This window comes from Camelus dromedarius, chromosome 12, assembly GCF_036321535.1.
Source record: "Camelus dromedarius isolate mCamDro1 chromosome 12, mCamDro1.pat, whole genome shotgun sequence".
Classification (NCBI taxonomy): domain Eukaryota; kingdom Metazoa; phylum Chordata; class Mammalia; order Artiodactyla; family Camelidae; genus Camelus; species Camelus dromedarius.
In genome coordinates, this window is record NC_087447.1 from 33,682,470 (window position 1) to 33,697,053 (window position 14,584).

Below are 14,584 nucleotides of genomic sequence, written 5' to 3' on the forward strand. Positions count from 1 at the left end.
TAAAAAAAGTCTTACCATTTGATACAGCAATCTCATTCCTGGGCATACATCCAGAGAAAACTCTGATTTGAAGAGATACATGCACCCCAATGTTCATAGCAGCACTATTTACAATAGCCAAGACATGGAAGAAAACTAAATGTCCATTGACAGATGACTGAATAAAGATGTGGTGTGTGTGTGTGTGTGTGTGTGTGTGTGTGTGTATGTGTGTGTATGTGTGTGTGTGTATAAAATGGAATACTACTCAGCCATAAAAAGAATGAAATAATGCCATTTATAGCAATACGGATGGACCAAGAGATTATCATACTAAGTGAAATAAGTCAGATAAAGACAAATATCATATGATATCACTTATATGTGAAATCTAAAAAAATGATACAAATGAACTTATTTACAAAACAGAAAGAGACTCACAGACACAGAAAATAAACTTATGGTTACCAGAGGGGAAAGTTAGGGGAGGGATAAATTGGGAATTTGGGATTAGCAGATACAAACTACTATATACAGAATAGATAAATAAGGTCCTACTGTATAGCACAGGGAATTATATTCAATAACTTGTAATAGCCTATAATGAAAAAAAAATGAAGAATATATAAGTATAATTGAATCACTATGATTTACACCAGAAACTAACACATTGTAAATCAACTATAATTTACAAAAATCGCTATGTCAAAGAGCATATGCATTTCAAATATTGATGCATACTGTCTAATAGTATTCCAAAAAGATTGTATACTCCTAGTAACAGTGTAAGAGAGTGCTGGTTTCCTCATACTTTTGCCACTACTAGATTTTTGTCAATTAAATTAAAAAAAAATCTGTGCCTTGATAAAGTATGATATCTTAATTTTATTGCATCTATTAATGAGGTTAGAAATATTTTTGTTTGTTGGCCTTTTAGATATATACTTTTTGAATGACCCCTTCATGGCCTTTACCTCAACTCATTCTTTTTGAAATAAAATTAGATTTTCACAAAACTAGGATGAAGTCCCTGCTAGCTTCTCTTAACCGCACTCTTGTGGAATTTTGTGTGCCATCACCTCACCACCATCCCTCTTACTGAGCAAATGTAATCAGCTAAGTCAGCAAGAAGGCAAAGCACTGGAAAGGTTCATGCCCTTCACCTGACTGGGAAAAAGCCATGGATATGAGATAGCTACGGAAGGTCAGAACCTGGAGCCAGTCTTCCAGGAAGGGTGACGATTCTTGCTTCTGATGGTGCTGACTCAGAAGGAAGAGGCATACTACAAAATTACTTTTTTTTTTTCTCAATGGCAAGGAAAAATTTCTCTATAGTCAATGTCATGGGATATCTGAATGGTTTCTAGTTAAGGGCATTTTAATTTAAATGTTCGCGCATCTAAAATCACAGTCCCAGTTGGCAGGTTCTGGGAAGAAAACGGCAAATCCTAAATCCTTCTGGTGTGGCTAGAAATGCTTTAAATTCAGAAAAGAATGTCAAGAGAGTATTCCTTCCCACCCCTTTGCCTTCTTCCAGATCACTCGATAGGGAACCTGAGAGTTGGGGAGACTGGAATGATCGAGCTGGAAGCTGAATGATATGAGAATAACAACAAAGACAATAACAGCTTACACTCATATAGCACTTTTTAGATGTCTGGCATTGCTCTACCCACTTTACATGTATGTTAACTCATTTAATCCTTAAAACAACCATATATTTTTTGAGGTATTAAAGCATACCTCATTGTATTGCACTTCACCTTAGTTCTTTGTAGATACTGCTTTTATTTTATTTTATTTTATTTTATTTTATTTTATTTTATTTTATTTTATTTTTTTTTTTACAAACTGAAGGTTTGGGGCAACCCTGTGTTGAGTAAGTCTATGGGTGCCATTTTTCCAACAGCATTTGCTTACTTTGTGTTTCTGTGCCACATTTTGGTAATTCTCACACTATTTCAAGCTTTTCATTATTATTATATTTGCTATGGTGATCTGTGATCAATGATCTTTGATATTACCACTACAACTCACTGAGGGCTCAGATGCTAGTTAGCATTTTTAGCAATAAGGCATTTTTAAATTAAGATATGAACATTGTTTTAGACGTAATACTGTTGCACACTCAATAGATTATAGTATGGTATAAACATAACTTTTTGTACACTGGGAAACCAAAAGATTCACTTGATTCACTTTATTGCAATATTTGCTTTGCTGTGGTGGTATGGAACTAAACCCACAATATCTCCGAGATATGCCTGCATTATTATTTCTATTTTACGGCTGAGTAAACTCAGACAGATAGGTTATATCTGCCCCAGGACCCATAACTAGTCAATGGTGGAACCAGGATTCAAACTTTACTGGTCTGGCTCCAGAGTCTGTGCTTTAATTACTTTGCTAGAATTTCTCCAAATGTATAGCATGTCCCCAAGTGGATTCTAAGGAACATTGATCCTTCAGGATGCTGAAATGCTATTACATGAAAAAAGAAACCTTGGGTAGAGGTTAAAGGTCTCTTTCCCTCGGCACTTCTTAGGGTCTGTACGATGTCAATCTCAATGGTATATTTTAAAGAAGCAAATTAACTTTGCAGCATTCCCAAACACATTTGACCCTTTAAAATCCATAGACCACATGTTGTTAAACACTAGTAGAGAGGGCTTTGGGGTCAGCTACACGAGCCCACTGGAGCTGGCTGGCATCAGCTCGGGAGAGCCAACTGTTAAACTTCCAGGGACTGTGAAAGCCAGTTGTTCAACTCGGTTCTTACTAAAAATTAAATTATATAAATTACAATTAAATTATATTACAAAGGTAATGGATACTCAAAACTTACCACTTCCTAATTACTTTACTACACTTTACTATAACCTATGCTCTTAAGGTTATTTCTGTCTATATGTCTATTTATGTTGTTGTGTCTACATGGTGGAAATATCTGTGATCGCTTAAGCATCTGTTCCCACCTCCAAGTTCAGTGATGTCATGTTGGTAGCTTGAAGTCAGCCATGGTAAGAGTATATACCACCAAAATTGTCAAAGGCTCCAAATAAGAGCTCTTTTGAGGGGAACAGGTCTGTTTTTGTAGAAATAGATGTTAAATACTTACCAGCACACCACTGCAGACACATATGCTTAAAATACTGACTTCACTGTAAGTGCGATTTTGAGAAAATGATTCACTGCTTTTGAACTTTGATCTCCTATTTCTTAAGATTGTTGTGAGGGTGACATAACTAGACTGAATTAAAGCAATGGTTCCTACACAGGGGTGCAAAGCAGAATCACTATGGATTCCTGAGAGCTACTCAAGACCTATAGTATAAGAATCTCCAGGATGGTGCCCAGGGAGCTGCATTTTAAATAAGGCTCCTAGGACATGCAGAAATGCATTTGGGAACAAGTAGTTAAAGCCACTAGTAGAAACAAATAAATTTCTAGACTAACAAGCTATGATGAGTTATGTTTCTCTTCCCCTCCAGCATTAGTAGCAAGCACAAAATCAAGATTTCTCTCTCCCAAGTGTGACTCTGATATAGAGCTGAGGCAGAGAAAGGGTCCCCCCGTTTTGCCTCCGCCTTAGAGCTACTTCGCGTCTAAAATTCTCTATAGGTAACCAAACTAGGATAGGACCATTTCTCTAGGACATCCAAAGGATATGCAAATAACCCAGTTATGAACATGAGCTTTTTCACTTGTCTTGCACCCAAATTGTGACAGCAAGGCCAAGACACCAGGACCAGTGCAGGCCACGCTAACCCTCTGCACATCACTCACACCTGAACAAGGCCAACAGCCAAGGCTGATATACCCAGTCAGACCCCCGAGGTGGACATCCCAGACACCACTCCGCCTCTATCCAGCCCCAGCTCGACTACCAGAGGGTTCACTAGTTTTGGCTCAATTTAAAAGGTTTTATTTTTATTATCTAGGAGATATAATACACACACACACATGGTTATAAAATCCAAACAAAGACTACAAGAGATCATCATAATAATAAAACAAGATTCCCTTGCCCCAGTCCTCTTCAATCCCATTCCTCCTTCCCACACCCAACTTCTTTTAATTTGTTGAACAATTTCTGTTCAAAATTTTTCTAGCCATCACTTTTACATTCCTAACTAATATATTAATATATATTTATATCTCTACTTTTTGATGTGTCCATTTGAGGCAGTATCTATCATTACCTTTCTCTATAATAGAAGAGGGTTTCACTTGCTTAACTAGCCTAAACTTCCCACTATCAATTTCTCTTCCTATTATAATTGTTACTGTAAAATCCCATCGACAAGAGATTCTGATGAAGTTCTTACTTCATCAGACAAATTTTCATGTTCGTACTTTCTCCTCCCCTGCTTTTCTGCACCCACCGCTTTCTGCTCCCAGCTAATGTCTCCGTCCTGTCCTTCCACATGAGGAAGGCTAAACAGACTTCTGTGAGCTGTAGCCTGCCCGGCCATGGATGAGATTTTGAGATTAAGTGACTACCGTGATCTTCCTGGCTCAGCATATTCAGAACTGTCATCAAATGCTGGTCACATATCATGGCAGGAAACAGAGAACGTAATTTGGAATTCCCTCAGCTATCCCTGTGTCTATTTAGGAAAAGATGGGCTCTTTTTTTCCCCCCTGGATTATAGGCGTCGTCTCATTTAACCAAACACCATGGAAGAGCATGAGAAGCCAGGGCAGATGAAGGTGTGAGGGGAAGAAATCCTATTAGGGTTCCCAGCAGGAGGGTCACTGGAGACATACACACACTAATGAAAACAGACCTGGGGCTCCATTCACACTCATGTGGTCTCCGCTCCAGTCAACGAGGCGAGGGGAGAAAATGTGCTATTTGCTTTCAGAAAACAGTCCAATGGCACTTCTTAAACCACACAAAAGGTTTTGCTCTTTCAACACCCTTTAGGATAGAGATGGGGATAAAAACATGACTTAAAAACATCCTTGTTACAGGGAAATATATACAAGATCTTGTGGTAGCTCACAGTGAAAAAAACGTGACAATGAATATATATATGTTCACGTAGAACTGAAAAATTGTGCTCTACACTGGAATTTGACACAACATTGTAAAATGACTATAACTCAATAAAAAAAGTTAAAAAAAAACCCTTGCTGTCACTATTGTGATAAAACTCTAGAAGTTACCTGGTAAAGATTTCTCATTAGCCAAAATATTCCTAATTATTACTGATTTATTAGTTAATGTAGCCATGTGTTGAAGAGATTTTTGGAGTCACTCATAATTTTGTCCTAGTTTCCTTACCTATTAATTCATAAATAGGGAAAACAGTATTAAAATGTTTTAGAAATAATTTGATTTTTTTAAAGGAAGCTTAAACTGTATCTCTGCACGCAGTTTCCACACACTTACCAAAACAGCAGAATTAGCCTTTGCCAATTCTAAAATATACCAAATTGTGTACTTTTTGAAAAGGATCAACGTGCAAGTCAATTAAAAATATGTAAACGTGTATATGTTGACTAAACGACTCATCCATATGCAAACCCAGGGTTCTTCCATGGGCTCAGACCATATAATGGTGTTAGGCTCCGAAATTTTAAAACATGCGGGGTTGAGAAATAAGAAACATTTACATATGTACAAATGATACCAAGAGGTTTTCTGATTTCAGGAAGGCAAAATAAAGTTATTCATAGGTGATAAAAGAGGAGAAACTGCTACAGTATCACTGGTTAATTACAGCACACCACTCGTCTAGATTATTGGTCAGTAGATGTTGAATTCATTTTTTTAACTCAACAGATATTTATTGAGATCTTACTATGGGCCAGGGCACAACACAGCAGTTAATAAAACAGACAAAAACCCCACTCCTCCAGGAGCTTACATTCTAGTAGAGGGAGAAAGGAAATAGAAAAGATAAACTGGTAAACCAGATAGCATGTCAGATGGCTCTGAGAGAAATAAAGAGGGGAAGGGGACTGGGAGTGTGAGGGGTGGGGTCTGCCACCTTTAATTGGCTGGTCAGAAAAATCTTGTTGAAAAACTGACTTTTGAGTCTAGTCCTGAAGGAGATGAGGGAATGAGTTAGGTGACCATCTTGGGGAAGAGCTTTTTAGGCAGAAGGATTAGCCTCAGAAGGAGCCAGAGGGAGGCCAGGGTGCTGGAGGTGAGTCAGCGGGAGTAGCAGAAAGCTTCAAGAGGTAAGTCATAGGGCGTGAGGTTGTGTGGGGCTTTGTAGGCCAGTGGAGGGACTTATGCTTTTATTCCGAGTCACATGTAAACCTTCTGTGAGTGGTTTGAGTACAGGAATCGCAATCTGATGTACATCATAAGAGAATTACTTTAGCTGATATATTGAGAATAGATGGGGGCAGGGTTCAGGGGTCAAAAGCAGAAAAACCCATTAGGAGGGTCTTACAATAACATAGGTCAGTGGTTCTTGGAACTTTTTTGGTTCCAGGACCCACTTACATTCTTAAAAATGATTAAGAGAGTGTTTGTTTATATGGGTTATATTTATTGATATTGATCATAATAGAAATTAAAGCTGAGAAACATTTATAACATTTAGGTATTAGTTCACTGAATAATAATCAACCCACACATGTTTACAGAAGTAACATTTTTTTAATGAAAAGAACTATATTTTTAAAAACAAAATTTTTAGTGAGAGGAGTGGTGATGTTTAGCATTTTTACAAATATCTATTATTTGGTTTGGATGAACACAGCTGGATTATCATAGCGGCTTCTGCATTCAGTCTGTTATGATACGCTGTTTGAGTTGAGGTGTCTGAAGAAAAAATATGGCTTCATAAAGATAGTCTTCTTCAGACTAAATTCAAATATGATGAATGGCTTATCTTGCCCTTTGAATGGGTATTTGTTAACATGATGCATCTGGTGGTGGAGGAGGAGGGACAGAAATATTCACTGAATTACACAGATCTTCCAAATGTTGACACATTTTCTATACAGTATCACAGATCAGGTATACCACTGACCAGGTTCAGGACATGCTACCCGAAAATATGGCACCTTGGCATAGTGAATATTCCAAGCTCAAAGTCTGAGAAATGACATGTGAAGGAAAATTTTTTTCTTTCCTTTTTTTCTATTTTGCCCCCTGTATCCTGTCACATCGTCCCACATCTTTTCCACTCTTCATCAAAACATAAAACGTTCAAGTTCAACTGTTTCTTCAGGTCTTCGTTTATTTCCTTTTGAAGGCTCATGTGTCATGTGAAACATAGCAAACAAATTTGGATGCTTTTCTCTTGTTAATCTGTTTTGTTACAGAGGTCTCCGTCTAGAAGTTAAGAGGGTAGTGGAAAAAGTTTTTTTTCCTCCCCTACACCACTAACCTCAGTCTTTAAGAACTGGGAAGCCCTCAAGCTCATGGTGGTGGGTACATGTTTTCCAAAACTCTAATTTCAGCTTGAAAACTTGAAATTTATCGTGACCAACAAAATCTATCAGTTTGAACTGATAAGTTCATTTTTTTTTTCCTTTTGCAGGACAATGTCTGCCATAGTCTCTTAGTCATTACTTCAGGTACAAATGATGATCCATGAAAAAAGTGGCCAATTCAGCTCACAATCACTCAAGTGCTTTTCCTGGAGACAAATACTGTTACTGCAGCATGCAACAACAGTGCTTTATCAGTATCATACATAGTATCAAAAAAGACATGTACTCAAGGGTCAAGATTTAATGAAATTAGTATTTCTTTACAGCTTCATCAAGGACATTTTAAAGAAATTACCAGGCAATGAAGAACACAAGGACTAGTAGTGTAGTTTGGTGCCTTGATCTGTGCTATTTTACCCACAATTGCTTTTGCACTATCAGTATAAATGTCATTACAGTGAAAAAGGCAAACAATGGCTTAGTACTATTACAAAAAGGTTTGATCTTCTGGACTTTCTGGAAATGGTTTTTTTTTTTTTTTGCATCCACATTTTAAGAACTAGTGATCTTAGTGAAAGATGGTGGTTTGGACCAGCGTGGCAGTAATGAAAGGAGTGAGAACTCTTTTGGTTCTGTATTTATTTTGAAGGTAGATTCTATAAGATTTGCTGGCCAGCTTGGATGTGGCATGAAAGAAAGAGGTCAAGGATTATGACTAAGTTTTCTGGCCTGAGCTACAGAAAGATGAAGTTCCATTAGTGAATGGAGGAAGATAGCAGGAACCAGGTTATGGGACGATCAGAAATTGTTTTGAATGTTAATTTTGAGATGCCCAGGAGACATCTAAGTAGAGATGTCACGTAAGCCAGTTGGATATAGGCTGCCGTGGAAGAAAGATGGCTGGAGGTAAACATTTAGGATTCATCAGAGTCTTCATATTTAAAATCATAAAACAGGATGAAATCGCCATGGGATGGAAGATGGACAGAAACAAGGTCCCAGGACTAAGGTGCCAACATGTAGGTGAACGGTTGAGAAAAAACCAACAAAGGAAACAGCAGAGTTGCCGCAGAGAAAGGAGGAAAGTGAGGAAAGTGTTTCTAGAAGAGTGATCATCAACACTGAACACCACTGGCAGAGCAAGAAAACTGAGAGCTGACAATTCGTCATTGGAATTAGCAACATGCAGTTCACTGGTGACCTTAAAAAGCATAGTTTCAATGGAGTGTTGGAGGCAAAAGTCCTGCTGAGAGGGGGCTTAAGAAAGACTTGTACACAAATGTACACAGCAACTTTATTCCTAACAGCCACAACCTGGAAATAATCCAAATGTTCGCCAACAGGTGAGTGGATAAACAAATGAGTAGAATCCCATTTATAATGTGGAATAATATCTAGCAATAAAAAGAAATGGACTAAAATGGACTACTGACACACATCAGTACGGATGAATCTCAAAAAACATTGTGCTGAAAGAAGCTGGAAATGAAGGACTATATACTACACGATTCCATTTATATGATGTTCTAAAATAGGCAAAACAAATTTATATTGCTAGAAATCAGATTAGTGTTTACCTGGGGAGGGGAGTGGGGACCAGTTTTAACTGCAAGAGGAGCAAGAAAACTTTTTGCTATGAAGAAAACGTTCTAAATATTAATATGGGTGCTAATTATATGCATACATTTGTCAAAGCTCATTATACTGTGCACTTAAAATGTGTGCATTTTGTTGTTTATAAATTAGACCTCAATACAGTTGTTTAAAAAATAAGGGGAAGAGAGAAAATAGCGACAAAGACAACTCTTCTTGAGTGGTCTCAACGCAAAGGGAAAGCTTAAAATGTGACAACAGCAGGAAGGAGTTGAAAGGGTTTTTTTTTTTTTTTTAACATAGGAGAAGCAATAGCCTATCTGTATGTTGATCACAGAGCAGTAGAGAGAAGACCTGAGGACACAGGGGAGACAAAAAGCAGTGTCTAAACAACTGAGTAAGTGGGGTGGGGGACACAGGGAGAGGGGCCGCCCTGGGCCAGAAGTTGCAGAAGTTCTCTGAGGGGAAGGCAGTACATGGGAAGAGATCAAGGTTGGTTGGGGAGTGCGGTGTGGAAACCGGTGGAACTTCTCCTCAGATAGGCTCTATTTTCTTGGTAAAATAGGAAACAAGGACTTCTGCTGAAAGAATGAGGGAGGAGGTTCTGGAGGTTGGAAGAGAGAAGGTAGAAAGTAGCCACTGAGAAGAGTAGGAGATAAGTGGACCAGGGAAATAAGGAATGACTTCTGGACACTTGAGATTAGTGGTCACAGACTTAAGCCTAAAGCAATCAGCACTGGTGAGTGTTTTCCTCCAGCCACACTGAGCTGCACAGGTGCAGTCATGGATTTGGATTTGAAACTGGATTGTGATTTAGCCATGAGTACAGAAAAGTGAAAGAGAGTCAAGGAAGCTGCAGCTACGTGAAAGGGAGTGTTTATAACGATGGACTGTGGGTTTTAAGCTGGGCAAGTCAGGCGGTGTAAACATGAAGAGGTGAGAGACAGTGAATATGTGGTATGTGTCAGTGGACTTTGGCCATGATGGAGCTGAAGGATTGCTGATTGAATGGGGATACTAAAAAGTGAGCTGAAAAGGTAGGTAGTCAAAATGATACTTAATATTGAGATGTAAGCAGGAACTTGAGTTCAGGGTTCTGGTGAGTTCTAGAGGATGACCAGAGGAGTGAGGGGCTGAGATAAGGGGGAGAGCAAGATCACTGGATGAGGTCACTGAGCCGGAAGGTCAGGGTATGAAGGATGATCCACATGAGACACTCGACTCACTGGTTAAGCAGGAGCACTGTGGGGCAGTGAGTTCGGAGTCAAAATCTTCAAGGAATGAGAGGGTGGGGAGATGAGGAGGTAGGATGAGAGGGAAGGTGGTTTTTAAAAGCTCACTGAAGTTACATAACATTACAGAAAGTACACCTATTAGAGGAAGAAGTCACTCAATCCAATCACCCCAACAAATTAATTTTTGTCTCTTCTTTCAAAATCCTAGCAAATGTGGGCTTTATCTTATAAATAGTGTACCTCCAGTTATCTTGCTTCTTTTAGCTAACATTTTCATAAGAGCTTTTCTATGTTGCCATGAGAACTTCATAATAATTTTTACTGAATGTATTATATTCCATAGAGTGAATAGAATTTAAATTTCAGCCTCTTTTACTATTTGTTAGACTATCTTCTGTCTTTGTTAGACTGTCAATTACCTTCATTTTAAATAACCCAGTGACAGACAATTTATATATATATATTTAGCTATAGTCTAGGTGTAAATGAATGCTTACTGTACCACATCAGCCAAGATGTTGAGGCAATATACAAAAACTGCTTCTTTTGAAAGCTTTTCTTTTCTCCCAAAACTTTATTAGAAAAGACAAGTGGATTACTAAGACTTTTAAAAAGTACTTTACTGACTCATCATTCTGCTTGGAAAACTTTGCCCTAACTTTGTGGCAAGAAGATAGACACAAAATCATTAAAAATACGTAGCCTCCAAAGCAGTACGGCTTTGCCATCTGGGCAGGGACTTCACATGCCTTCCACAGTGTCTAGTGCTTGAGTACAACAGGAACACTGCATTCTAAGCTAAAACCAAGCAAAGAAGGCATCGAGGAGCCTCAAGCACACTGACAAGTGTTGATATAAATCGATTTCTTCAAATGTCTCCTAACGTGGGCAGTTCGTTTTGGGCCGAGTCTTCTTAAAAACCCGTAAGTTAGGTGAATTTCACATAAATCCTTTTTTTAAGACTCATTCATTTTTTAGAAGTCATTAGCTGAGTTGGCTTGTAGCTTGTGGGTGGAGTTCAACCATCTCTAACTTTGAAGAGTTGTTTGCCCATTTCTCTGGTCTTATTAAAACTTCCTAAATGAAGCTGATAATCAGCTGTAAAGTTTCAGTCACACTGGAATCAGCTTCATGAATGTTAATACCAAAATTTTAAAAGAAATTTAGGGTAAGTCTCGCTCAACCTCTAGGTCTGCGTAAGTGGAGTACCTCCAGCTGCTTAGCTGCACGTTTTAAGAAACCATCCTTATAACCTAGCGTTCTGTTGTGTATCTTCTCCACCATGGCCATTTAGTGAGTCATATGAAAAAGTATTAACCTATAGTATCACCCATCTCTGCTTCAATACGATTTTATTTACAAAATGAGCAATGAGGTGGATTTGGCCCCAGGCTGCAGTTCACTAACTCTGTAATAGGCAATATTTGGCTTCAGCTATCAAACATACCTTGCCTTTCATAAGGGATCGAAACTCCATGGCAGTACTGCATACTGGATAAATATTTGTGAGATACTTGCTACACAGAAAAATCTGAATACCTGGAAGTTTGGGGCCTATTACGGCCCAGCAGCTCATTAAATGGCCAGCACACGCTAAGTGGTGTCTCAGCCTGTTTTAATTTTTCCTGTTGAAAGCTCTCAGCAGTACCGCCACCCTATTTCCTCCACCTGATAGCCTGACTGATGAGATTAGCAGACGGATCTCAAATGGGTGACTATGCACAACATATTTTAAATCTTCCATTTTAAGAAGCGAGAGAGAGAGAGAATGCTGAAAGACACAGGTGGACCAGATGGGTTAATCTAGAGTAAGTGATAAGAAAGCAAGTAACTCTGTAGGACAAAATTACCTGCCTTCCTCCCCAAACAGGAGTTGTTTCAAAGTTACACGACTGCTCCCTGATTCATTTCAAAGTGGGTTCCTAGCAGCTGGGGCTACTTATTGGACCACCTTGTCTGTGCAATACTGTACACTCTCAGTTCTGTGTTCTTAGAACACTCCTTCCAAAATGCTCTGTTTAGAAAATACTGCTCGACCAAACAGGGATGACCATCATACTTGGATGAACTTCACAAAGTACAGCATTAAAATGTTAGTTTTCACAAAGGAAAATAGGAGAGAAATATATTTTCTTATAGAAATAAAATCCTTGGGACAGAGCAAATTGCTATCCATAAACACCCATCTGCCACAGCACAAAAGAACATTGCATTTATCACTGTCAAGGGCTTTGAAGGACTTATTTTCCGCAGCAGTTTAACGGCCGAAATTCCAATCAAAGAGCTAACATTTGGATTCTCACATTCCATAAAATGTTTAGGTGCACAAACTAGAATGTTCCAGCCTGGGAGGCTAACTGAAAAGAACAGAGAGCCACTAACAATGGTTGGGCTAGTTACAACCAGGAGAAGAAAATCCAAAGAGCCACTGGGTGAAAATATCCTGAAAATCAAACAAGAATTTTAAAGAAAAATCATTTTTGAAAAGCACTTAGCTGGTTTTTGTTTACTTTGAAAATTCATTAAATCTTCTTAAGGGCTTATTTTTATCACCACACCCTACTCAAATGTATACATGAAACCATTCCAGACAAAAGTTTAAAGCACTCGGAGCTATATTATCAGCACTACACATTTCCAGCAATGGTCTGAATTCAAATCATGGTGAAAACAAGCCGGCTAGTTTAGCCCAACAGAAACAGGAAGACTTAGACTGAGGTCTGAGGTACCACCTTTGAAGGGGTTATTCTTCCTATTGCTAGAAGTCCAGTTGTCTAATAAAGACCTGAAGACTTTCTTTTTGATAGTTTTTGCTGTATTAAATGTTAATTTCTGCTGTAATTTTCCCACTCACTCATGTATGAGGGTAGCACCTGATGAGGTTGACAATCTCAAACTGATCTAATGCAGATGCATCCTTAGGAGGCGTCCCTCACTGTATGATGATGATGATGATAATATCACCTAACATGTACTGTTGTCTCTGAGCCAGACACTGATCTACGTAGTTGAAATGTATTAGTGCGTGAAATGGCATATTCACGAGAGAGAGAGAAAGAAGTTAAGGGACCTGACTGAGACAAACGCAGGTAAGAACTGCAGCCAAGACTCGAACTGATCCCATAGCTCACGCTTCTCAACGCTTTGCTATGCTGCCTGTGTATGTCTTGTTTTGAAAAAGAATCAGCTGTTGAACTGAAAAGAAGCATGTGACCCACTTCTTAAAATCCCTGTTATCTTTTTTTTTTTTTATGGAGGTCCTGGGGATTGAGTCCAGGACCTCGCACATGCTCAGCATGCACTCTACCACTGAGCTATATTCATCCCCCTCCAAATCCCTGTGATCTTAAAAATGATTCCTTTGTTAAGACTTTAAAAAAAAATGCTTCTGACTTTATTAAAAGGCTTTAATATGTTGAAATCATTTTATAATGCTAATAGCTGCTGTACACATTTTATTGGATGTTTTCTGTTCTGTGTTTCAAACTGAGTCAATCACTGTAAGTGACAATTGTATACAGTGATATAAGTATATTAACAGTTGCATGTTTTAACTCTGCATACAAATCTAGTTTGAAAAAGGTATTATTAAATAAGTACACATTTATCCCAAACTTTAAAAACTGGTATGAAACCTAGGGTAAATGTATTGAAACTACATTTCCTGGGCGACACTAGAAAATTAGATGCTAAAGAATATCTGCAAAGAGAGAAGCAGCTATAAAGTGAGAGCAGAACTACAGGACAATCAGCCAAGCTGTCTGCAGATGTGACCTGTGTGGTCCCTCTTCCACATTCGAATCCCTTACGCTTGCTCTTTTAATGTATCATATCCTGATATTCTAGCAGATACAATTAAAACTACTCTTCAGAAGGGAAATCTGTAATAAAATATGTTAATACCTTGTGTACAGGTACTAGTTTAGTAAAACTATCCAAATAACTAATTACTTGTATTTAAAATTTATAGTAAGAAACTTATTAAAAACAATAAAAGACTGTCTCTATTCCAAACTTAGGCCAATTTAAATGATTTTCAAGGTAAACTTAACAGAGGGGTTACATTTGGTTGAATCTCACTGACCAGACTTCCAGGAATGTGATTATGCAGGTGGAGCTGAATTCTATCAGATTCCTACCTACCACGCTTCTCTGGCTTCAAAGGATCCGTCATCCAGGTGCTCCCATAAAACCCCTCCACCCACCCCATACTCATCCCTCCTCCACAATAAAAACTGCAAATTAGTTGTGCTTTTGTGGCCATTTTACTGGAGACCATAAGTCTGAGTTGAGTTATTCAGTGTGAGTGTCACAATGAGAGAGCGTGGATCTTTCTTATTCTTGTACACTGTGATCTTTCCTTTCAAGGCTTCACC

The 14,584-nt window shown here is 38.4% G+C and overlaps 1 protein-coding gene across 3 annotated transcripts in view; it reads right to left on the bottom strand.

Moving 5' to 3' along the window:
- Positions 1 to 14,584, bottom strand: part of PRMT3 (protein arginine methyltransferase 3) — a 146,828-nt gene that overhangs the window by 22,616 nt on the left and 109,628 nt on the right. Inside the window, exon 16 of one of the 3 annotated variants that reach the window (XR_010383378.1) lies at positions 4,770 to 4,903. Coding sequence is in view for 2 of the 3 variants with exons in the window: in XM_031459878.2 (XP_031315738.2) it covers positions 14,474 to 14,583 (110 nt within the window). In the remaining variant the exon portion in view is untranslated. Of the gene's footprint in view, positions 1 to 4,239; positions 4,904 to 6,576; position 14,584 lie in introns of those variants that run through there. The other 2 variants (XM_031459877.2, XM_031459878.2) reach the window with 2 other exon arrangements.